General features: G+C 31.5%; 1 protein-coding gene across 3 annotated transcripts; it reads left to right on the forward strand.

Moving 5' to 3' along the window:
- The first annotated feature begins 219 nt into the window (after positions 1–219).
- Positions 220–26,484, forward strand: LOC129231612 (uncharacterized). 3 transcript variants are annotated; one of them, XM_054865975.1, is made up of 7 exons: positions 220–420; positions 9,603–9,792; positions 13,101–13,357; positions 15,868–16,021; positions 16,747–17,008; positions 23,028–23,159; positions 26,142–26,484. In XM_054865975.1, the coding sequence occupies exons 1-7, from the start codon at positions 417–419 to the stop codon at positions 26,298–26,300; spliced, it is 1,158 nt and encodes a 385-aa protein (XP_054721950.1). In that variant the 5' UTR covers positions 220–416; the 3' UTR covers positions 26,301–26,484. The 3 variants fall into 3 exon arrangements, with proteins under 3 accessions (XP_054721950.1, XP_054721952.1, XP_054721951.1); XM_054865977.1 differs by having other exon boundaries at positions 13,101–13,170; positions 15,873–16,021; XM_054865976.1 differs by having other exon boundaries at positions 9,618–9,792.
- The last annotated feature ends 961 nt before the right edge of the window (positions 26,485–27,445 follow it).

A 27,445-nucleotide genomic window follows, 5' to 3' on the forward strand; every position in this document is an offset into this window, starting at 1 on the left:
TCGGGTTGGTTGCGATTGTCTTTTTTGCGATTGTGTAGTGTTTCACTTGGGAATCCGGGTGTAATTTTTCACTTCGTTTTGTTCTCAACTCAAAAGTTTAAGAAAGAAGAAGAAATCCCAGCTTGTGACTCCCAGGACCAATGAGAGTTCTCATGCTGCTCTACTGGTAAATCAGCTCCCGATCCGTAATTTCACTGCCGGAAGAGGACACGCATAAAAGCGAGCTTCATCACTCATCAGTAGTTTTTGTTTACATTGTTCAAATAGAACGATATATATGTTCTTGATATTAATTTGAGAGAAAACAAGTGCACATTTTCTGTGAAAATCGCAAACTGAAATGGATCAAAAAAAAATCCGTTAAACATTTCATCTAATGTGCTGCTTTTAAATAAAAACAGTTAAACAGGGATATTATGTGTGAGTATTTGTTTTCGAATTTATTGTACATTAAGTGTTCATTTCATCTTCTGCATAAATATGTGCAAATATTAGTCGCCACTCATTTGATGAACAGTTGAAAAATTAATAATTTTGACTTTTGAACTTTTTATATGAATAAAAAAATACACTATTACAAGATCATCACCAAAAAACAAAGAAACTAAACAAGTACCTACTAAATAATAAAACTAAGAACAGCTGAGACTGTTATATAATTGATAGAAATGCCAACAATCCTCTATTCGTAACCCCCCCCCCCCCTCTTCAGGCTTTTGGGGTAGCATTACCTTTCTAAGTGCCATTAATTATAAATGACCGCAGCATTAGGCAGCTTCCTCCTCTTTTCTAAGTTCAGCATTGATGGTCGATCCAAAAATAATGGTATTGATTGATTCACATGTTTAAAGAGAGATGAATTGACTTAACAGTAAGTGTTTTAGGCTTTTCCAATATTTTTCTTGATCAAGAATTAAATTGGATCTTTGAATTGGAAAAAGGAAGTCTAATGTGACCACCTGTCTCGATTTTTGATGCTGTGTCTCCAATTTTGTAGAGAAGGTCATTTAATTTATATTGACATGAGAATTCAATTTTCCAGTTTTTAGAAAAAAATTTGGCTATAGGAGCATTCCCCATCTAAGCTGCCCCCCCCCCCCCTTCCTTTCCCATTTTATTTGACTCCCCACTTTTTTGACGCACCAGTCGCCTATGGACCAATGATTTGAAATTCCGATTTGAAAAAGGACATACTCCTCATCAGAATCACTTAAAAATTAAGTTTGTGGCAGAAAGTTTTAAAAAATCCTTTTAAATTAATTACTGAAAACCTTTTAAAGAAATCTTAGTCCACCCTTTAAAATTACACATATTGACGCGCATGGTTTGTTTCCATCACCCCCATGTTTCCTTTTACTGCAACTGACTTTATGTATCAGATCTAGTTTAAAAGTTCTGACCATTCATGAAGAGGAAGAAAATGATCTAGCTTTTAAAACATTTAGCAATATCTTCTGTGTGATGCAATTACCGTTGTTGCTTGTGACTTCTTTCCCCTGTGAGGCCAATTTGTAAATCCCATTTTTGAAGAACGTATGGGAGCTTAGAGCTCACAAGTATTGCTGATTTTCATCCTTACATGTGCCTTGGAGATTCCACAGAAAACTCTAGGGGTTGGCAGGAAAATTCTTTCACATCCCCATACTTCCAAGACCTTATATCATCTAATTTTTCTATTTTAAAGATATTTTGGCAGGAAAAAAATGCTAGAAGTAAGAAGATGTATCAAAACAGCATCTTTAGTCTCCAAAAAAATGTTATGGGAAAATGACGGGTGCTCACGATGGCTTAGACTGCCATTGAAATTTTTAACGTTATTTTCAGGGGTATTTTTCTCTTCTGCCATAAGGAGCGGGTCCTTATCACAGGGGGGATAGGTGTACGATTGCTCTTGGAGGGGATGGGCATCCTTGGAAGGGATTTACAAAGTGCCATCACGTTAGCAATAAGTGATGAAAACTGAAAATTAAACTGCACAATATATATTGTCGAGTTTTTTAAAAACTCGGTCTCTCTACAAAAATCGACAAGACATTTTTAGTTGACCTTTACTTTGGTTGATCTTCTCCATTTTTGTCCAAGTCTTTTAATTAAACAATAAAAACTAGGTGCCGACATATTCTGATGCAGTTATATACTATCTACTAGGGTTTAGTGATTTATCGATGCATTTTGGTGATGCATCAATGCATCACTAAAAAACAGTGGATCCCACATCATTAAACCGGTTTAGAATTTTTCTCTGAATGGATGCATTGATACTGCACCAATGTCAGGGCCGGATTTGGAAGTATGGAGGCTTTGGAGCAACGAAGGAGTGGAGGCCCCCCCCCCCTTTCTGATATATCGATAATAATATTAATTTTGTGCAAGCATCCTTTGTAGAAATGCAAAGAAAAAAAGTCTTGGAGAAAAAATGTAAACTTTGCTGTCCCGTGAAAGTTAGGATATTTTGTAAAAAAAATTTTGTGGGGGCCCCTTGGTTGTGGAGGCCCCGGGGCAGTAGCCCAGCCTGCCCTCCCGTAAATCCGGCCCTGACCAATGTACACAAATGCCAGTCCATTATCGTTGCTGTTTTAATTTTTTTCAAACTAGTATTAAATTAGTAGTGTGTCAATCCAATCTTGCTTAACAGTGCAATAGTGAAGAGTTAGACCTGCACTTTTTCCAAAACATGCATGAAGTGCACATTTGTTTTTAGCTCTTTACAAAAAATTCATTGATGAACTAAGTTCATAATATAATCACTTGGAGGGGGGGGGGGATCAAAGTTTAAAGAGCAAAATAGCGATAATAATTGCAGACAGGTATTTTGAAATGTCAAGCAGCATATTTCCTAGGACAGGTGTCAGACAGGTCGGTAATTCGTGATGACACCCCTCCCCCGTAGCAACACTATCGGTTACAAAAAAAAAAAAAAAAAACCTTTTTAATGCAAGAAGATGTGAGCTTGTGAATGGAGTGCATGACTTGCCTTCCATACTCTAACATTTTTTTTTGCATTGAAAAAATAGGCTCATTGTTAACTCAAAACATGCATCTACAATTTTGCTATCTTGCATTTTTACGCTGCTTTTTATAATAATTTCGTGCTGTTGCTGAAATCTGTTAACAGTTATCTGGCATGATATACAATTTTTTTCCTTGTATATATTCTGTAATCTTTAAACAAGAAAGTTTAAGGGGAAAAAAACAGAGTGATGCATCCCGATGTAAGGTTTGTGATGCAAAAAACTTGGGTAAAAGTCAAATTCCCTCATGTCAAATTTTTTGTACTGTTGATTGCAAGTAAATTGGAGCTTGATTTTTAAGAAAGAAAAATCAATGTTTAATCTTGAAAGGAATGTTAGGAAGTATAAAACGAAAAACCTGTTTTTTACTGGTTTTAGTTCAGAATAAAAGCATCATATCGAATAGAAATCCTTTTTTACGAAAACAAACCATTTAAAAACTAAACAAAAGCAAATTTTTTTCATTTAGAAATATGTTTATTGCTCATTCTAGATAGCAAACATGATCATAAAATTTCACTTTCTATCTTTGTTAAAAGTTCATTTGCAAAAAAAAATGTGGCAAAATGTTCCCGACATTTCTTCAAAATTCAATGATCGATTTAAATGCAGGATTCCTTTTTTTTCTTGATTTTATCTTTCAAAGTTGTGGGATTCAGAGATAGGTGAGTATATTCTTTCTTTTTAATATGATTTTTAATGAGTACTGTCAGTCCCTTTTAATCTGGTAATGTGTAGACAAATACCCTGCTTAATATGAACAAAACCTCCTGTAACTGAAAATTTCCCCATACATTCAATGTTAAAGATTCCTGATAAAGATTTCAAATAATTTCCCCGGATAATCGAATAATAGTGATCAGTTTCCGCAAATATTTTTGCTGAGAACTTTTGAATAAATTGGAAACAAATTAAGTAAGAGCATATATTGTGGTTAAAATATGAAGTAATATTTTTTGCCGGTAACCAGTGACAAAAACCACATTCATATTCCATCAAAACATTTCCACTATTCTATCAACTTTCTTTTGTCTTTGCCGTTACAAAAAAAAAAACGCAGTCGATATCTAAATTAAACAACACAAGGAGATATAGGTGTACATTTTAAAAGATAAAAGATTGATATAAATATTGAATGTAAAACATAGTTGACCAGGAGGAGGAAAAGGCAGTCAAAGAAAAGTGTTCCCAAAAGATCTTGAGCAAGCAATCCACTATTACGGAATTTTTCAAAAAGGTAAAAAAAAAAAAACTTCATAACTCAAGTTGTAAGAAACTTTATAATTTTCATATGTAAGGGAAAAAGGGGCACATGGGAGCAATTTTTTCCATTTCTTTACATTTCAAAAAATATTATCAATTTCTCAGCGCTAAAGTATCCTTATGATTGAATAAACTTTATTTTGTATCATAGAATTTTTCAGGATTTTTTAAAAAAATATTTCTTTACTTTAATGGTCTTTTTGAAAAATGTCTCCAGTTGTTCACATGTGCCCCTAGAGGGGGGGCACATGTGAACAAGCTTGGAGCACATATGAACATGGGTAAAAAATGCTTGATAAGCATCATAGCTTAAAGGAAAATTCTTCAATATGAAATGTATACCTAGAACAAATATGTTGAAGTGTTTACAACCTATACTGCGTCAATTTCAACTGTACAGTTATTGTTCCACTAAGAAATAAAATTTCCCAACTATATAACTGTGCACTGTCAAATTTTTAAGTCTCATAGCCTGTTCTGATCACTGAATAGACTAGAAAAAACTTATATGACTACATAATACAAAGAATTTTTTTATTATGTAAGGATTATTCCTTATATACTTTGCTTTTAAGCTTCATGCATTGTTTGATAATGTATTTTAAAATGATTTTGAACTTCAGTTTTAAATGAAATTAAAATATATTGTCTTTTTATTTCCTGTTAGTATTATCTAGCACTAAATTATTGCCCAAGTGTTTAATAACAAAAAAATTTAAAAAATAAACATAAACAAATATTTAACAGTATTTATTACAATTAATAATAAATTTACTAACTGATTAGATAGGAAAATAATAATTATAAATGTTTACACATTTTTTAACACTTAAAATATCCTATAGTAATAAAAATATTACAGAGAGCGGCTATGAGAACTGTTCACTTATGCCCCTAGAGATGTTGTGTTCACAAATGCCCTGTCGTCTACTTTAGAGCTAACTCGCAAAATAAAGAATTTATAATTTGATGAAAAAATTGAAATACTGTCAAGTTTACTTGAATGTTCATGCAGTTGTTTGTAGTACTTAGATTTATATTTGTAGTTAGTTTTTTAAATGTTATCACGTGAAGAAGACAGTGTTCAATTTTTTTCAACACCTGCTAAAACAAAGCAGTTGCCACCACAGAAACATAAAATGACTCATTGCTCTAAATGTTTATCCGAGAAGTAAAACTGGTACTGTCCTTATTTTAGAATTGTTCCAGATTTTTTACATGAAGTGATTTTAGTAAAACATGCCATGTTCACACATGTGAGACCCCTTTTCCCCTACATCTAATATATATACTAATTATTAAACTATTTTGTTGTTTATTTAGCCTATTTCGAAAACTTTTTATCAGTAACATTAACTATTTCCTTTATATAGCTATTGATTTATTATTATTATGTTTTCAGACAAATATAGTCAATTTAGAAAGGTAAAGAACATTTCCTCACTTAATGAAATACCCCGCTTAATGGAATACTTTTTCTTGGAACGGATGCTATTCGATTTAGCAGGGCAGTATTTGCTACCCTGATATCCGAAAGTTAAGTTAATCATCGTTTTTAAGTGCAGCGTTTCTGAGCATTTAAAAAAAATTTTGACCTGTTTTTTTGAAGTGCAGAGATTAACTTAATGCAGAGTTTCTGCCGGAAATTACTGTAAATAATCTCAAAAGATCTGCATTGAAATTCAATTCAAGGAGATCAAAATAAGTTTCTGTTGCATCTTTCTTGCATTTAAACTTCTGAGATCAACCTTTAGAATAATGACATGCTTGTTCACCTTGTAGTGATACTGAAAAAATGTGGGGTAAGTTGAGAAATCTACTATCTGAATGATGTTTTATGCAGATGGCCTTAAACTTAATTGACAAAAATGAATTGAATTGAACATTTCTATAACATAGCTCAGCTTTGAGACTAGCTACCTAATGTTCTTTATTTGAAGAAACTAAACAAGCACTTAAACTTTTTATAACGTACACATATTTTCTTTAAACTTAACTTACATATTCTGCCAAGAGCTTAATAGTACGAGATCCGGCTGCAAAATTCTGCACTCATCGAGCATAAAGTAAAAATCAAATTTTTATATTATATTATGAAAGGGGCAATGTGTTTTGCCTAACAAGAAGTGCCCGCAAGTATTTTTTATCAAACGAATATTGTTCGAAATTTTGGGTTAAAAGTGACACATTTGTTACTGAAATAAACTATACTCTACTTCAAAGAAATATACCTAAAGAACTTGAAAACTTATGGTTGCCGTTGCGCAACTGGCTGCTACCTATTCGCAGCCACATGTAAACAGTTACTATTGGTGCACATTTATGTACTCATAAAGTATAGTCATCATTTATATATCAAATTAAAGCTAATTTTTTTCTGAACGTATTAAACTAAGGCTGCCTATGCAAAAATGGTGGCAAGTGGGGGTTGCCAGCTGTTAAAGGTTTCCCCGATGATGTTCCCCCCCCCCCCCCCCCCCAAATTTCCCCAATGATAATTTGCCTAAAGGAACTCCAAATTTTGCCGAATGATATTTTTATCATATTCTCAAACCAAACTTTCCGAATGATGATATTTTTCCCATATCGTCAAACAAAATATGCCGAATAAGAAAATTTTTTGGAGGTCACAGTGCCCTCTCATCAGGGTTCTCCTATGGCTGCCCCCCCCCCTCTCCTTTCATGGTTGAGCTGGATACGGCGTTGATTGTACGAGTTTTTAAAGTCATCGCGCTTGCTTCAATTGTTAGTGTTCTCAACCAACGGTACAAACAGTTGTAGAAACAAATTTCAAATGCTCCAAAGAAATGAAATTAATAAATTTTTGTGTGGTTACATTTGAAATCCCATAGACATATAAAATTAAATTAATTCCTCAATAAAAGGTAAAATTAATTTGTATTGTAAAAATATTTAAATAATTTTCTTGTTTTTCAGAAACATTTTCTGTATAATATAATTGTCTTTTCATAAATAACTATTCACAAATATTAATCTTTCATTCTAATTTTATAGATGGAAGACATTGTACCTTTTATTTAGAAATGCATGTTATATGTATATGGGATTTTTAATGTAACCAACAAAAATTTACTAAGTTTATTTCTTTTGGAGCATTTGAAATTTGTTTGTACTTCTATTTGCACCGTTGGTTGAAAGCACTAAAAATCAACGCATGCTGGATGACTTTAAAAACTCGTACAACCAAGGGCGTATACAGCTACACCAAGGAAGGAGAGGGGGAGAGCAGCCGTAGGGAAGCCCTGATGGGCAAATTCGGCAAATTTTGTTCAACAATATGGCAAATATATCACCATTCAGAAAGTTTTGTTTGACGATATGATAAAAATATCATTCAGCAAAATTTGGAGTTTCTTTAGGCGAATTATCATCGGGGAAATTTGGAGTTCCATTCGGCCCATTGAGAGTTTCCAACCTGATAAAATTTGAAGTTCGTGGCGCACCTGAAAAGGCCCATCATTTGGGCAGTTAGGAGACAGATTTTTAGCGCCTTCCTCTGTTTTATTCCAAGATTTTGGAAGCAATGAAATTCTAAAATGAGTGCGGTATTATCCCAACTAAACACCAATTACTTTCCCTTTTCAATGAGTTCCCAAAGAATATGTATAACACTTTCAAACTCAGAAACAAGTTACTACAAATGAACTCTTTGATAAATTTAGAAATTGAAACAACCATTAATTTAATTTTTTGTTTTTAATTCTAAATATTTTTTATTTTTGAAGTGGGGGGGGGGAGCTGCCCCACCTTGTCCCCCTCTGGATAAGCTCATGCATAGAGCTGGCTATCGCCATCCCTGTTGAACGAATATTGTAAAGCACTAACTCTTTCATTCTAAGCAATCTTTAACTGCTGGCAACCCCCACTTGCAGCCATTTTTGCATAGACAACCTTAGTTTAACACGTTCAGAAAAAAATTAGCTTTAATTTGATACATAAATGATGACTATACTTTATGAGTGCATAACTGTGCACCAATAGTACCCGTTTACATGTGGCTGTGAATAGGTTGCGGCCAGTTGCGCATCGGCAACCGCAACTTTTCAAGTTCATTACGTTTATTTCTGTGAAGTAGAGTATAGTTTATTTCAATAACAAATGTGTCATTTTTAACCCAAAATTTCAAACAATATTAATTTGATAAAAAATACTTGCAGGCACTTCTTGCTAGGCAACCTAGCCAAAACACATTGTCCTTTTCATAATCTAATATAAAAATTTGATTTTGACTTTATATTCGATGAGTGCAGAATTTTGCAGCCGGATCTTAGACTATAATGTCTTATACATGAAATACACCGCCAGCTCAGTCATTTCCAGTCGAGGACTGCAGTTTCGTGCTTATTAGCACTCATCAGCCCGGCATAGGAAAGTGACTGAGCTGGAGATGGAAAACCTCTTATGGAAGCCAAGAGGGCCAAACAAACTGGTAGCTAATGTAAAATTAGCACAGACCAGCCGAGTGACCGAAGCAATGGTTCGGTTCAACTCGAAAATTGATGGCAAGGCATGGTATATTCAGTAAATTACCGCCCATTAGCCAGGGCTAAAGCAGAAATACATGAAATACACCGCCAGCTCAGTCATTTCCAGTCGAGGACTGCAGTTTCGTGCTTATTAGCACTCATCAGCCCGGCATAGGAAAGTGACTGAGCTGGAGATGGAAAACCTCTTATGGAAGCCAAGAGGGCCAAACAAACTGGTAGCTAATGTAAAATTAGCACAGAGCAGCCTAGGGACCGAAGCAATGGTTCGGTTCAACTCGAAAATTGATGGCAAGGCATGGTATATTCAGTAAATTACCGCCCATTAGCCAGGGCTAAAGCAGAAATACGTGAAATACACCTCCAGCTCAGTCATTTCCAGCCGAGGACTGCAGTTTCGTGCTTATTAGCACTCATCAGCCCGGCATAGGAAAGTGACTGAGCTGGAGATGGAAAACCTAATTAGAGGAAAAGCTTTGTATTTTTCTAAAGATTTTCTTGTTTGAAAAAATTACAAAAAAAAAACTTTTCTGGTATAATAAGCATGCGAGCCAATGCTATTAATTTAAAACATTTTTTTAATGCTTTGATTGCACCTTTTTCCTTCCTAATGTTGATATTCATTTTTTAACTTCTATTTCATTACACCTAAAAGCAACTCATTTCAAAAGCTTAACAAATTTTATGGAATTTGGTCGGCAAATATTTTTTGCCGCATGAGATATCTGCTAAACCCAAAATTTGGAGTTATTCTATGGTAATCAATGAAAATATGTAAAATTGGTTGACATTTGATTCAGAATAATCTAAATATTACTCATAGCTTTTGAATTTTCAGCATCAAAGAGACAGAAAAAAGGCAGCAGGAAAAAATCAAATGGAAAGAAAAGTGCGAAAAATGTTGTTGAAAAGTCGAAGCATGAAATTGAAAATTTTACCAAAGAGCAGATCACAGAACTTGAAAAAGAAATGTTTTCAATTAAAATTAGTGAAATGGAAAGGAAACTTACTAGGTAGTATGAGCATGTTTTTCTTTTTATGTAAAGACAATGTGTAAATGTTTTTGAAAAATACATAGAGCTAGTTGACCCATGCAAAGCATTCACACTTGACAGAGGTAATTCAAAAGTCCAATTTTTTTCAGGGTAGTTAAAAAAAAGTTCCAATGTCAATTGTTTATTTTTCACTAGTGATGCTTAAAAAAACTTATTTCATGCCTTACTTTTTCAGTTTTACGTGAGGTATTAAAGAAACAATAAATAAATATATATGTATATAAAATGGTTATATATATTTCTATAATGGTGATATATACAGGGTGTTCCGTTTTAACCTGCAAGACCTTTATTTTCACATCGTTAGTCCTAAATGTATACTTCCAATTGCAAAAATGTTCAAAATCAGATGCAGAGTGAAGATATTGAAAGTTTGAAGCAAAATCAAAGTGAGTCAAAAATTGCAAAATGTAACTTTTTATATGGGCCCCAGGGCCCCTAACTTATATTTAGGGAAATAATTTCCATTAAAAAACAATTCCAACACAAAAAGTTTGAAAATAGTACAACCAATATTCACCGAGATATGAAACGCTGCGTTTTGTGACTTACACCACTTTTCATTCCCTGTCAATAACGCCTTTTGTGGTAAAATATAGCAGTTAACGTGTGTTTAAAATTATATGTGTGCATAGAGTATGGTTTTTCAAATTATTTGAGGTTTTGTCTTGTGTTTTTGCGTATATATCCTGGCATAACATTTGCATTTATTTTTGAACAGCAATGAAAAATATAAATACCTTGTTTTTCTTACTATGACGACCTGTCATTCTTCTGAAAGGGCGCCGAATTCCTATCTCATCTTTTGTATGGTCCCTTAAAACTTTGAACTGGAATATCTGGAGTTTTGGTCGCACAAATGTCAAGTTTTTTGTGTTAGTCACATCTTTCAATGGAGATTACTTCCCTAAATATAAGTTAGGGGACCTAGGGCCCGTATAAAAAGTTAAATTTTGTATTTTTTGTAACATTTTTATTTTTGATACAAATTTTCAATATCTTAACTCTGCATCTGATTTCGAATATTTTTGCAATTGGAAGTATACACCTAGGACTAACCGTTGCAAAAATAAAAGTCTTGCAGGTTAAAACTGAACACTCTGTATAAACATAGGGTATTAAAATTTAACCTGCAAGATCTGTATTTTCCCAACAGTTAGCCCTAGATGTGTATTTCCAACTGCAAAAAGGTTCTGAACCAGATGCAGAGTTCAGATATTGAAAGTTGAAGTGAGAAAAAAAAAACTCAAAATATTCAAAATTTATCTTTTTATACCCCTAGGTCCCCAACTTATGTTTAGGGAAATGATCTCCGTTGAAAATTGTTACTAATGCAAAAAACTTGACATTTGTTCAACCAAAACTCAAATAGATATTAAGAGTTCAAAGTTGAAAGGGACCATGCAAAACATGAGATTGGAACTTATCGCCCTTTCAGAAGGTTGACAGGTTATCAAAGTAAAAAAAAAAGAAGAATTTATGAAATACACCGCCAAGCTCAAGCCATTCCATCCGAGCCCTGGCTATAGGGCAGTAACTTACTGAAAATAAGATAAGCCTTGCCTTCCATCTTTGAGTGATCAAGCCGAGGACTGCAGTTTCGTGTTTATTAGCACTCATAAGGCCAACATAGGAAGTGACTGTGCTAAAGGTGGAAAACCTCTTAAGGAAGCCAAGAGTGCCAAACAAACTGGTAGTTAATATAGAATTAGCACTGACCAGATGAGTGGCCGAAACATTGGTTCAACTCGAAGATTGAAGGCAAAACCTTCCTTCATGTATTTCTGCCTTAGCCGTGGCTAATGGGCGGTAACTTACTTAATATACCATGCCTTGCCTTCAATTTTCGAGTTGAACCGAACCATTGCTTCGGTCACTCGTCTGGTCAGTGCTAATTCTATATTAGTTACTAGATTGTTTGGCACTCTTGGTTTTCTTGAAAGGTTTTCCACCTCCAGCTCAGTCACTTCCTATTTCAGGCTGACGAGTGCTAATAAGCAAAAAACTGCAGTCCTCGGATGGAATGACTTGAGCTGGCGTTGTATTTTATGTATTTCTGCCTTAGCCCTGGCTATAGGGCGGTAACTTACTGAAAAGCATTTATATTTTTCATTGCTATTGAACAATAAATACAAATGGTTTGTCATGATATGCAAAAACACACTACAAGAGCTTGTACAGTTTGAAAAAACATTCTATGCACACATATTGAACTGTGAAAATTGAGCATCATTGTCATAATGTTTCCTGAAAAACTACAATTTGCATAAACGTAGACTTGTCACTGCTGTGGAAACTATTTTAGTTACCAATTTAAAGATTAACTCAGTATTTATTAAGTGTATTGGCTTCAGTTCGATTACAGCCAGTTCAAATTGACTAAGCTCCCAATGAGAGGGAATAAGTCTTTGGATTCTGCGAATTTGTAAGAACTGCAGGCAAGTGAAATGCTTGGTCTGTCCTTGCAATTCTGTCTTAACTTCGGCCATGTGTTAACTTCGGCCATAATGCTTTGGAGCTTTTTTAGTTAATAAGGAATGTGCCAAGCTATTATTTCAAACCTACCTAAGCTTTCTATGAAGGTTCCTTGAGACATGACCATGGTTTTACCTGGTAATATTTCTGAACTTTTCATAAAGATTCCAGGATAATTTCAGGCAGGTGCCTGCACTTTAGCAAAATATTCCTGTTTTTTGCAAGGTATGTTCCTGCACATATTGGCCACGTTAGCTGCCTATTTTTTTCCAGGAGCATTTCTAAATTGTTTTTACAGTGTAGTAAATGGGTAGATTTTTTTTTTTTTTACAGTTAAAATTTGATTCAGGCACTTGGCAACAGGGAAAAAAATGAAAAAGAAAAAAGGCATTAAAAAAAAATAGGCGTTATAAAAAAAGAAAGAAAGAAAAAGAAAAAAGTCAAATTAATATCTTGAACATTACTGCTTTAGCACAAATATTTCAGATAAAATTTTTAAAGGGTGAACGCTAAAATATTTATTACATTTTAAGTCATAAATGGGTGTAACTGCCTATTTTTCAATACAATTTGAACTTATAGAAGTTATCATATACTTTTATTTGATTTATTTCTCAACTTTACTGTTTTGCATATCTTTGGGATATTACACTTTATTGTTCAATATACCGCCAAACTCAATACAGCACCAGAAAAAAATGGATCTGATATTGACCACATTGGATTTTGGCTGTCCTATTTATGTATGTATGTATAGTTAAATATTTTTAAATGTAATTCATTCATTTCAGAAAAAAACAAATGTGCTTCCATATTGAAGAGAAGAAAAATCTTTATGAAGCTTTATACAAAGAAAAAAAGGTACTAAAAAGAGAGAGTATGAAGCTGTTAAATAATATCTATGAAGAATTTGCAAATGAAATTTTTCTTTTAGAGCATGAACTGCATGCAATGGATTTAAATTATGAAGAGATTTTAAAAGGAAAGGAATTTTGTATTGATAGGAAAGAACAAGTAAAAAAGCTTTCCCATATAGAATCATTGTTAGGTATGACATAATTTTCCAATTTCAATGCACATCACCTTTCTTCATTTTTTTTGCTGCTTTGTGCAAGGTAGATAGTGCCAATAAAACAGCTCATTGTTTTTATTCGGTTTGTTATTTGCTTGGTTTATTGTTATTATTTTTTTTAAATATTTTGTAATATATGATTTCTTGAACTTACACTGTTTTTTAAATCTTTGTTGAGTTTAATACTGTTATATTACCTGCTTTTTGTTACATTATATGTTTAGGAATGACAGTCAGTTGTGTGATTTTTAAGAAAATAAAACCATCCTTTTTTTTTTTGCATGCATCCCTAGTAAAACTGAAATATTAGTTGAACAATAGTGTAGTGCCTCTTTCAGCTTAAAGCACTGATTTCAATTCCAATTGTGATAGTAAATTTATCTCTTACTTATGTTGCATTTAAAAGTTATCTTGATTTAAAGCAGTTTTTTCCTCTAAAAAAAACCTAATTTATACTAAAATTCTTTATTTTACTAAAAAATATAAAAACATCCTGAAGTGTCTTGAAATATTGGCATTTGTACCTGATTGTTTCTGATTTTGAGGACTTGTTACCTACTTTTCATACATATACGGTGTCGACTGAACTGATAATCCAATAGAAATTGTATGGAAATTCAAATGTACTGAAAAACCAAGAAAATTTGCGAAAAAAAAGAAAATCATCTTCAAAATTCAGGGTTTTTTATCCATTATTTGAAACTTATCTTTAAGTTCCAAAGATGATGGGTGCCACCTTTAGAAGTGCTATATACAAGTATTCACAAATTGTGTCTTGTAAAAGCAGTTTTGCCATTCCACTTTCTCGCTACTTCCATTTTTGCTACTAGATTATGGCTCGAATATGACAAAGGAGCTATCCACAAATGATATCAGCCTCTGGGGTTGGGGGGGGGGGCTGAGAAGGGGAAGGGAGGGGGTAAGAAAAGTGTGATATCGCACATTTTTAATTAGAACATAATTATGAAAAATAGCATGATGTGTGACGAAGGAGGGAAGGACTCAAAATGTTGAAAAAAATATGACTTCATTTATATATATATATATATATATATATATATATATATAATAAAAGTGAAAAATATTGAAAAATCCACACCAAGAGCCCATAGATGCGCAACGCAGCAAAACTAAAAAGCCAAGTAAATAAAAAATTAAGCAAACATAATTGCAAATATTAAACAAATTATAAATAATTAATGATGAGAAAAAGGAAAATTGCAAACAGCTATTAAGTAGAAGGGTAACAATGGGCAAAAGCACCACTTGTTAAACTAAAAACAATAAACTAGAGCTCAAACTTAAAACTAAAAGCAGGGGGTTTCGTCTCGACTAATTAGGAAAACAAGTTCCGATAATTAGCCTTCTACGGGACAGTACCTGCCTATAACAAAATTGTCTTACCTTGAAATCCACGTAAACTCAGCCCAATCCATTGTTCAACCTGATAAAAATACATTCCAGTTGTCAACGTAACATTAAAAACATAAAAACATATCCATAAATCAATCCATAAACATACCGAGTCGCCTGTTTCCCACGTGTAAAAAATTCATCCACCCCGGTGATTCATAAAAAATGGTTTGTTACGGTTGTATCATACATTTACACAGTTAAACAGTTTCAAAAGAAGCGAAATGCTCATCAAAGGCTATACTTAAGCAAATGTTTTCAACTAGATTTTTAGGGAAGTTATTATTAAAAAGTAAGTTTTTGAGTACTGAAATTTCTTGCTTAAATGCAGAAATGGTATTGCAAATTCTTTTTGTTCTGATAGCTTGCGATACAATAATGCCAATAAAACCTTTTTACTTAAGCAGGAGGAAAAATCTTGTTATATATATATATATATATATATATATATATATATATATATATATATATATATATATATATATATATATATATATATATATCAGCCCCAAAGCTGATATATATATATATATATATATATATCAGCCCCAAAGCTGATAGAGATGCGGAAGGAATACAACATTGATTGGATTTATTTACTTTTAAATTATTTATTCTTATTGATATAATCTATGCAACAGATCAGAAAACTAGAAAAAAAAAATCTGGCCTAAAGATTGTATATTTGTCTTTATATTTATGTTAGGTAATTCATAAAATGGTGATGGATTACAAATGCATTCTATGACTTTTTTTAGCAAAGTTATAAGCAAGATAGGATTTTTTTCTTTTTTTGACGTTTTAAGTAATTTTAAATTATTATTTTGCTTGCTGGAAAGTGAAATACGATGCAAGTGGTTTATGTGAGCACTGTTTTGATAGTAAAAAATAAAATATGCAATGTTTTGTTATAAGCAAGCTTGTAACATATCCTATTTTTCTGCAAAATAATCACCAATATTAGAGCACTCAAATCATGCAATCAGCTTCTAAATTCCATAATGATTTGATTCATTATTTTATGTTTCATTTTATGAATGCTGTCTAAAATATATTTCTTTTATAATTTTCAGAACAGAAACTAGCAGAAGTTGAACAAGGTGCAAAAGATATTGTGCAACTTAATTCCAAATTAGGTGCTCTTGAAGATAGTGTTTCTATCCAGGAGAAAAATTTTGAATGCTCAAGTCAAGATTTAATCTTTGAGTTTAATACATTCCTTAAGAGGTAAAATTATTTTCATAGTATTTTATGATAGTACTCTATTGGTGATTTATATTTTATATGTCAATTATCTCTCACATTTTTTCAATTCTGTTATGCACTCTGTCAGTTGTGCATCAGAAGTCCTCACAAAAAATATAAATCATTTTTCATGAGGACTTGGTTTATAATAAACTAATGTAATTTAACTATCTGTTATGCATCCGTGAGTCACATGTATCTCTCATTTATGCATCATTAAATTGCATAACTTTCATTTTTTATAATGGAGGCATGTCAAGGTTTAGTTTATTTCTATCAGTTGCAATGATGATTTCAAAGTCCATTCTAGTCTGGAATTGGAAGGAAGAGGTCCAGAACTACAACTTTGAGAAGTAAGGGCATTAGTGCTCCCCCAGTTTATCCCAAATATTGCACTTATAACCCCTTTCAGTATAATGACCCCTTCAAAAACCAGAAACTTGATCTACGCTTGAGTTCTTGAGTCTACTTCCAGCATGACCAGAGATAAACAGAAAGGGACAAACCAGTTTTTTTTTTTTTTTTTTTTTTTTTTTTAACTCACGATTTTAATCTAGCATTACAGTAGATTGACATAAATACTACATTAAAAGTTAGTCTAATTTTCTGTGTTGTAGTTTCTCTCTTTTTTCATATTATTTGTATGTTCCGTAAAGTGCTTTTACCATTTTATATTTTCATTACGTTCACACATTTTTTTTAAACAGGATATTTGAAGACCTAATCTCTGCAATCAATGAAATTATTGAAGATACAAGCTTGAAACTTGAATTTTTGCCTTCGTATTATCAGGCTTTGTTTATGAGTGGAAATGTGGGAACCCATTGGCTAAATTCTACATTGGAGCATTGCAAGATGTATTTTCTACAAAATCAAGAAATTAACAGACATCTTACAATGAACAGCATAAAGAGAAAAATTGAAGAGGATTTTAGGAAAAACTTATTGGATATTAGTACATCATTACAAGTAAGTCAGTGTCTCTACTTTCTTTTTCTTTCATTGATATAATTCAGTAACACCTCTAAACAGTCACTGCTGGGTGTACATAACCGCTTTCAAGAGGTGGCCATGATTTGGATATTCAAAAATTTATTAGTCTGAAATTCAAAATGCATAATACAAAATTTATGAGACAGAATTTACAATTAACAAAAATATAATTTGTAAACAAGTGGCATATGATGCATTATTTATTGCCTTATAATTAACACTTGAAGAAATTATTTATTTGTAGCTTTTTCCTTGTTTAAGTAAACATTTTTCTGGGGTTCAGAGATAATTTCAAAACTGTTTGTTAGAAAACTTTTAGGTGCTATTCAAAGCCAAAGTTAGATTGTCACAACACTTTAACAAGACCAGATTTTTTTAGATTGTTTCAGGATTTTTGACATTCTATATTGAAGCTATGCTATTCACGCTTGGGGTTTGCTGTGTTTAAGGGTATTACCAATTTGGTGAGTGCCAAACTATTAGGATTTCCTGGCTGGAGCATGCAGCCGCACATTCACTTTTTTGCATTGAAAAGGGGACTCCTTGCAGCCTCGTAAAATGAGTCGGCATTCTTTGCAAATTAATACCTTTTTACATTGTTGATTTTACTTTTATTTTGTATATTTTTTATATCTGTTAATGTTTGTCATTTTATTAACCCCTTCCCGCTTGCTCCCGTGAAAATGCTGTGCTGGGGTTTCGACCTCCATTTCTCGCTCCCATGATATTGCCGTGCTGGGGTGTGCAATATTAACGAGACAAAACTATTAAAACCAATTCATTTATTTTGCCCGGAATACATTTTATTTCTCTCTTTATACACTAGATGGCAGCACCAGTCCATTTTAAATGTAATTGCAGAGATGAAGAAAGGAAATTTGGTACTAACTTACCAGATTGTGATGTTGGCCTCTGTATCTCAAGCTTTGAAATTTACCACACAAGAAAAATTTACTTATCTTTACTTATATTACACAAAAGATTAATAAAATCCTTTTTTAATGTTTAAAAGACGTGTTTCTTAAATTTTCGCTGCTTGCTTGGGCTTGCTTGTTGACTTTTCATAAAATTTTATTTCTTTTTTTTAATTTCAATCTAAAACATATTGCAAATGAAAAATTGAATGCACATGTTGTTCATACACTTATTTCTATATAATTTTCTTAAATAAAAAAATAGACACTTATGACCGTTTTCTTGAAAATTATCCGATTGTTAAGGGGTTAAGTCATTGTGAAAGAGAATATTAGAACAAAATTACAGTTAAAGAATTCACTAATTATAACAAATTATTCGTCTTGTGCAACATTTTGGGGTTGACTTCATTTAGTTGCAAGAATTTGGGGTTGACACCAAAAATTTTTGATTCAGTGGAACTTTGTTAATGCTTTCTCATAATGTATAGTTAACAATTACCTCTGAATTCAGTCCTATTAGTTTCAAACGTAAGCATTTCTCTTGAGTGTTGTTTAACCTCAGTTGTGCAACTCTTGTACTTTGTTTAGTACATTAGTTTGCAATGTTGCTGATGCATTATTAGGAAGAAGCAACTACTTGATTATATCTTCCTGATAAATTTAAGATGCTGATACTATGTTTTGTGCTTTTCTTCACAATTTTTCATTAAATCCATTTTTAAGTATAAAATAGGACATAAAGTTTATCTTAAACACAGAAGAAGAAGAAGAATAAGGATCCTAAAATGGAATCTTATTTTCTTTGTTATGTTGGTTGTCTTAAATAAAATCTTAGTCATTTATGTAGGCATTTGAAAGCTTTTTTTTCTTTTGTAATAATTTTTGTAGCTTCATTCAAATGGATAAAACTGAACCACTCTGTTACTGAGTTACTTGATGAACTGCTCAAACAGAGGGATTAAGACAAAGCAGGATCTAAAACAAGCATGATTTCTTTAATTGAAAAAATCAGTTTCTTTTTATTGAAATCAAAATTTTAATATTTAAATTGTTTTCTTTTATTTATGAGATGGATTTTACAAATAACAGTTATTAATTAACGTACATTTTTCAATTTAACAGAATTCAAAATTGTTATTTTTAAAACTTACTTCACCAAAAAAAAAAAAAAAAAAAACACTCAAAATCAGATAGATGTAAAACCAATTCTAATGACAAGGAATTGTATTGTAATCAAACTATGGATGGTACTGTACACTGTGCCAAAAAATATAGAAAAATAAACTTGTTGGGTAGTGTTTTGTTAGATAAAATTCAAATTAGAGTAAAATATGTATATACATTTTTCAATTTGGATTTTTTCAAATCAAATTTTGAACATTAAGTTTAACAATTTATATGTAGAACTGATTCCGTAAAATCACAGTTGCCTATTTTTATTTGCCCACTGTGCTGTGAATGTATATGCATAATAAAGTTTCTATATTAATGAATACAGATTCAATGAAATATCTATTCCAGCAAATGTTCAGTTTCTCTTTAATTGTCATTACTTTGCTTTAATTTGATTATAACAAATTCCTGTTAAAACAAACAAAATTTGTGGTCACTTGAATTTCACTGAAATAGGATTTAACTGTATCTATCTATCTATCCTGTCCCGTCCCATCCCATCCTATCCCATCATTCATCCATTACAGTATACATTTTACAATAAATTTTAGAACTTCAGTCTTTTTATTTGAAGAATATATTTTGTGCAACCACCATTTCATTAAAATGATATTTTAACTTATTCATAATGGTGATTAAAACAGGACTGAAAATTAATTTTTTTCTAATGATATTTGGCTATACAATGGCAAACTTAAAAACATAATGGACAAAATTATAAGAGACCTACCGTTTTATCTAAACCTCTTTTATCTAAATACAGTGGTCAACATAGTTAGCAGAGCAGACACTAATGGAACTCGAATCTTAAAAAAGTCCTCTAACATGGTTATTCAATATTTAGTGAAGCTGCCATTGGTTTTTATAACATGAAAAGTGAAATTCGACATCGCATCTATCAATTCTAACATAATATCTCAAGACAGTTCTTCCCAAGCACATTTCATAGCATTCTTTTGGTCTTTGACACATATAAACTGACTCCTATTTTGGTAAATTGCACAAACTAAAATCCTGCACGGGAGAACATAGATACTTTGCTCTGAAAGCCATTTTTTTGTTTTTGTGAAGCATGAATTGGCGCTTTATCAGCTGAACGTGTAGTTTTGGCCACAAGAATTTCACCGTATATGGCCAGTTGATCTTCAAGAAAATTCTTATACTTTTAGAAAATTATTCATGAATCCACAAAATCAATATCCGTTTTCCCGTGTGCCGAAAAACCAGCTCAAACCATTGCTGAGCCTCCACCCATTTGGCAGCTCATTAGTACCTGAGGAGACTTCCGTAAATCATGCTAATAATATTGAAACCCGTCAGGACCATCCAGGTTAAACTTTTTTTTTCATCAAAAGGGAACACAGTACCATTTAGAGGTCCAGGCCATAGTTTGTTTAGTGTTTTGTAGTTTAAGTTTTGATGGTCCATTTTGTGCGTGCTTTGAAGCAGTGTTTTTTTCTTCATTTTTTTTTTATATTTCACATAAAAAGCTTTATGCAACACTCTGCGAATGGTTCTCCTTAAACAATTCAGTTTCAAAGCGTTTTTAATGCCTGTAGTGGTCATTTTATTCTGTGTAGTGAGCGAAAGCACATGACGTCTGTCTCTTGATGACAAACACAAGGAGTACGTCTAGTTCTTTTAATCATCGATCCATTAATTCTTCTTTCCAAAAAATTCCTAACTGTTCATCCAGAGCATTTAATAACTTTTGAAATATTACTAATTGAAGCACCCGTTCCATTTAATCACCAAATTTTGCAAATTTCACTTTATTTTAATTCTGTACTTCATGGCATGTTTGTAAGTGCGTAAAATGTGTTCTGACGTTACGGCAACGTGCCGAAAATTTGCATATTACACATTATTTTCAAAAAAAGGCAGGTATTTTAATTAAAACGTTAGGGTGTCTTATAATTTTATCCATGGTATTTATGTATTTTTTAATTAAACTCCATTAAAATAAAATTTCTGTAAAACAATTACGTGTGATAACAGAATTAATTTATGTTTTTGATATATTTGATAAAGCATTTTAAGCTCTGAATCTTTTCTTTCTCTGTTTGTAAAATTAGATAGGTGTCTTATAAATATGTCTACCACTGTATTTATATTCAGCATTATGAAATTTTATTGTTCTTTGCTTCTCACCCACATTTCATCATAGTGCCATAAAATTGTCGGATTGTTTTCATTTAGAAAAAGTGTTAGAGTGGTTATTAATAATAAAAAATAGTGACTAACTCAAAAGTACAAGCAAGTACCTAAAACCTATTACATTGTTCAGAGACTGTAGTTTAAACTTGTTAAGGTTTAGTAGTCTGGAATGAGTCTTAAACAAGGGTAAAACTCCAGTCTCTGGATGCCATAGTGAGTTATTTGGTATTTGCTTTTTGAAATGCTTTAGCTCTGACTTTGAGATGAAAACACTTTGCTTGCTACTTAAAAGCGTCTGCTGGCCCTTTGTTACAAGCTAAACATTGTAATTTTTAGATGGTGTATTGTAAGGGGGTGGGGAGTAGGGAAATATGGGGCAAAGTTAAATAGTTAAGATAACTTACTTTTTTTATAATGAACAAATTGGGAGTTTATTCTAAAAATTGCAGTTCATAAAGAAAGAGCAATGTATTTTACCACAAACTTTGCATTAAAACATTACTTTTAATTTTTGGCCGTAAGTTTGTGCCTTCAAAAAAAAAGGTAGAAATTTTTCCCTTTTTTTTCATGGGGCAAAGTGAAATATAGGATATTTTTTAACTAATTGTTTTCTATTTGGTCATCAAAGATATTTTTCATCAAACAAATGAGTAAATAAAAAAAATGAATGAATAAATGAAAAGGAAACGAAACAGTAAACAAATACATAAATTAATAAGTTAATATACGAGAAAAAAATAAATGAAGGAATAAAATATTTAGTGAATGAATGCATGAATAAAGGAATTATTAAATAAATAAATGTAAATGACTAATTAATAAATGAATAACGTAAGTGAATTAATAAAAGTCAGAACAAGTAAATTAAATGAACTATTTCACTTTGCCCCACATGCACAAATAAGCTTACTATGAAACAAATAAATTATTATTAAAAAATTTTTATTAATATTATTACTAAACAAATAATACTGAATATTAGTAGATCTCAATTATTATTTTAAATGTTAATAACAAGAACTTTATCATTTAATATTACCAAAATATATTTTTTTGCATACAACTAAATATTACAAAATGAGTATCAATTTTTGAAAATTTGCTTTCATTATTATATTTTTTGATTTTCAAAGGTAATTTTTTCTTGACTGGAATGACTACATGTGTTACAACATAAATAAAATATTACTTGATATGTGTCCCTAAAAGCAGAGTAAATTTTTCACCATTTCATTTTGCCCGCCATTTCAATTTGCCCCACATTCCTCTGCTTTTTATGGATAAAAATCAAATGAAGATAAATCCTGGGAACAAAATTAAAGATAAATAAGAATGCTTTTACTGTGACTAAGAAAGATATATAAATATTGAGGTTTAGAATTTTTAAGAGGGTTTTTAGGATTTAACTTAGAATATTATCCAAATCTATAATATATTTTTTTTAATAGTTGAATGAAATCATGATTAAAATCATTTGATTTTAATCAATTGATCTTTTAATCAATTGATTTCAATCACTGTGAATGTATCTTTTCGTAGAACAGGAAGATTCTCTGTCACTTATATATTGTTTGATCTAAATTGGTTAATTAGAGGCAAGTTTTCAAATGCCATAAATGTCACTTATAAAATACTTTTTTGCTAATTTTGTTTTGGTTGTTGAGTAGATAGTTGACTTGTTCTTTTGTAGTAAACTGTAAAGAAAGAAAAAGTGGACAAAAGCGTTTAAAAGAATTTATCAATTTCAGGTGGAAGAATTTATGGGTAATTGGGATAAAATGTTGATAGTATCAGATGGACAACCAGCGGAATTGCTTGAAACTGAATTATTTCAAAATGTTCAAGAACAGTTCAAACATATTGAATCCAAGAAAAAACTGGTATGTTTTTTCGTTGATATTCCGTATTTTAGTGCATACATGCGTTGTTAAACTATAGGTAGAGTTAATTTTAACCATAGCATTATAGGTTAATTTCATGGTTGTCAGTTTTTTTGTATAAACATTGAAGTTTGTATTTCTCTAATGTAGCTTTCTTTCTTGTAAATAAATAAACTAAAGAAAAGAACATAAAAGTTAGTAAACAATTAAAATTTTATCTGAATTTATTCATATAAAAATTGTAGAATTCAAAATTTAAACTTGAATAAAAATCAAAAACTTAACTTGATTTGTGTGATTAAATCATTTATAGCTTCATGTCCAATGGACAAAATTTGGGTTTTAATCAATATTGTCCAAAAAGGAATTCTGGTGCAAAATACATGTATTTTTATCCCATTTTTTGAAAGGATTTCAGACTCCCACTCCCGCTCCAATTGTGCCAAACAGAAAAGTATACTTCAAGCTGGCTGCGTTTTTAACTCCTAAACATTAAATTATAATTTTAAAACAATATTTCATGATACAGTAAAACCCCTCCTAATGGACACCCCTCAAAGGCGGGTACACCTCTTATGCAGACAATTTTTAATTTCCCAGTTCCAATGCAAATAACATTATTAAACCTCTGTCCTGCGGACACCTCTATTGCGGACAAAAAAATTTGTCCCGTTAGTGTCCACATTAGAGGGATTTTAGTGTACAAGCATTACTTCCCCATTTTTTTGCATTTTGTGTGCTATTATGTTTTTGCCCACCAGGCCTAATTTTTTTATGCATTGCACAATCTAATTGCACCCTTTTCGGTAATATGATCATTTTTGTCCACTATGCAATTCTATTGCTTAAACATTGAGAACTTTATGCTGATAATTATTTTTAACCCTCATGTTGTATCTTCCGTTGAAGACAAACACTTTCATTCTTTTTCCACTCCAATCATTCAAAAATTTCAATCCAATTGCATCCAAGTTAAAACTTCCTTAATTTTTACTTGACTTACCAAAAATTTGGTTTATAAAGTTCTTAAGAAACTACTTATCATGAAGCTGTATTTTAGAACTCAAGAAATTCTATTGTTCTGGAAAAAATTGGGCAAACAGCTAGAAATTTTAAGATTATTGCTTTATTGATTTTGTAGTTATAAAAATATTTTGTTTTTCAAAAATGTTTTTTTTACTTTTTTTGAGCCAATGGCAGTGGAGCCCTTAAGGTTTTGATTGTGGGTTGCTCAACCTTTGTTGACTTCTTTTGGGTTGATACATTTCAATGACTGTAAAATGAAAAGGGATCCTTCTGTGTCAAATGGGACATGCCGTCATGTCTCAGATTTTGTTAATTATTTTTTTAATAAATAGATATCTGATAAGGTGACCTCAAATTTTTTTTCGAGATTTTTTAAATAAAAACAAAGCTTTGGAGATTTTTTTCAAAATTTTGAATTTTGACCACTAAACTGAGTCACCATTTTGGTATGAATTTAGACCAATCTCTCCAATTTATTTAGTTTTCAGCCAATTTAGCTGATTTGCATATGAGACATAAGAATATACTTTAAACTTTCAGTAAAAGTGAGAAAAAGTTCCCTGTGGATAGTAGAGTGGTCCTACCTATTGTCTAAATTCAGTTTTTATGTTTTTCCTACTGGTAGATTTAATAAGTCAACTCCGGAGTACCAAATAACATTTGAATCATATTTTGTTTCTTGTATGAACATATCATGCTCTTGCTTTGTTCAAAAGAGAAGAGTGTTTTTTTTTCTTTTAAATAAAAAAATAAAGTATGTTTTGCAGAAAATTTACTTATAACTTTAAAGCCTTTTTTGGGCTTAAAAAAGCTCAAAAACTTTTGAAAGCCTATAATATACTGGCTACGAAACATTTAAAAAAAAAAGTTTTTATGCTTATATATTCAAATAGTAGGATAAACCTAAATTTTCTATACATTCACTCCTTCTGTTTTTTGTTGAGTTCTGTACTGTTTAACCATAGTGTTGAATACAGCTGCGCAAAGTTTTCTGATAGAATATTTCAAATTTTAAAGTTTATAAGCAATAAGCAGTTAGTTAAATATTCTATTGCCTTTAGATAGTTCTCTTTGGTTGCCAGAATTTTTTTTTACAATGCCTCTTACCTTGTAATAGTTGCAATACCGGTATGCCGAATTCTGGTATTTTTAGTGACTTTGTAATTTCATAATACCAGGATCATCAGGCAAACTTTTAAGTTTTTGAAATAAGATTTAATGAGATAAAAACAGATGAAATGAGATTAAAATTTATAAAATGGTTCTATCTTGGTAAAGGTTTTTATAGCAACAACAGGAGTGGATTTTACTGCACCAGGTAGGATTCGGAGGGTTTGATTCTAAAAAACCTCGAAGACTTTTTTAGATGGTACTTTTGGGAGCAGTACTGAGAACTTCATTAGTGTGGCCAATAACTGGTGGTATGAACATTTTATATGTAGTATTTAGAGTCCTACAGTTGCATCTACACACAATGTGAGCCAGCCAAGCACTTTAAAATAGAGAGTCTACTTACCTTCATGAAAAACTTATACTAGTAATATTTTTACTAAGCTGTTACCACTCACATAAACATAACCAGTGTTTGCACATTTGGCCAGCTTTAACAAGTTTTTAAATAGAGTGAGTAAGGTTTGACCAAAACAATCATACTAGAAATAAGTTTGCACATATTTTAAACTCTTAATTTTGAAAGTAGGAATGTTGTAAAAGTTCCTCCAACCATTATTCATATGTTATTATCTATATAGGTTATTAAAATTAGCAATGAATTTGTTATCTTATGTGTTATTAATTATAATCCAATTGTTTGCCTCATATTTAATTGTTTGTAACCAAAAATAAATGTAAAATGATTCTAAGTATTAAACTGTGTTAAAAATGTTTGATTTTATCTCTTAATTTTCAGTTAAACTCTTTTTCTTCTTGTATAATTCTTACAATTTTCATCTTTAGGCTCTATCTGAAAATAAAATAGAAATACTAATGAAGAAAATTGAAAACTTGGAAAAAATTGTTAAAAGATTAGAATGTTGTGGAGAAAAAAATGGAGAGAATTCCCAATTGGCGCTAAAAGTCAATGTGGCTGTAGATATCATAAAAAGAGAGATTTAAATATTTGTAATTCTTAGCTTCCGAAAGAAAGAATATTTAATAGTATTATCTATCATGATCTTGTTTAATGTCAATATTTAAGTAATTTACTTTTTTGCTGTTCAGGTTGCAGTACATTAATATTATAAAACTTTATACATGCACTATTGTTTTTGCAGTATGTACTAGTTTACCTTATGAAATAAATATTTTGGTGTTATTCCTGACGTACAAATTATTACTTAAAGCTATTTTTGATAAAGAAATAAGGACATTGAGAGTACTAAAAAATATTTAATTTCTTGGGGTAGTAGATTAGATATTGTTACAAATCCTGTAAATAGTAATTATTGTAGTAACGTAACCTGTAAATAGTTTCCTGTAATGAATATACAACCCCTTACCATATGGCGAAAGGATACGACCCCCCTATTTCCTTTTTGTTCATTGATAAAATTTGATAACGGTCTACTTTTTTTTTCCAGAAGCGTGTGGAATATTTGAGAGATTTCTTTCAGTGTGTATAAGCCGTTAGCGGTGGATAAACAGTTGAGTTTCGATTGAGAATTCGTTAGTGTATTGGCTCTGTTTATAGCGAGGCATTTCGCTGTGTTGTTTTCGTATTTGGAAGTAAATACGTGTGTAAACGTTGAGTTTACGGTGTTGTGTGATAATTGCTTAATTGCTGATGAATAATTTAGCAGTTGTTAACGATTTCTCCTGTACATAGTGTAAATAAAGCTCCTGTGTTTTTATCAAGAACTGTGTCTTCATTTCAAGAAAGTGGAAGTCGCGCCGGATCCGTTACAATTGGCGCCCAACGTGGGGCTTCTTCTGGACTTTCTTGGAGTAAGTGTGACTTTGGACATTTTTTTTCATAAAGACTGTTTGAATTTATAGACTTTGTTTTTATGGTGATTACTCGCGCAATGGATGACCAATTAAAACAACTTCTGGAAGCAATTAATGCTGCGAAAAGCGACTTGGCTGAAAGTTTGGCTGCTAATCAAGAACAATTAAAAAATGATATGGCGACTAATCAAGAACAATTAAAAAATGATATGGCGGCTAATCAAGAACAATTAAAAAATGATATGGCGGCTAATCAAGAACAATTAAAAAGTGATTTGACTGCAAGTTTTACTGCAAATCAAGAACAATTAAAA

This window comes from Uloborus diversus, chromosome 10 (assembly GCF_026930045.1).
Source record: "Uloborus diversus isolate 005 chromosome 10, Udiv.v.3.1, whole genome shotgun sequence".
Classification (NCBI taxonomy): domain Eukaryota; kingdom Metazoa; phylum Arthropoda; class Arachnida; order Araneae; family Uloboridae; genus Uloborus; species Uloborus diversus.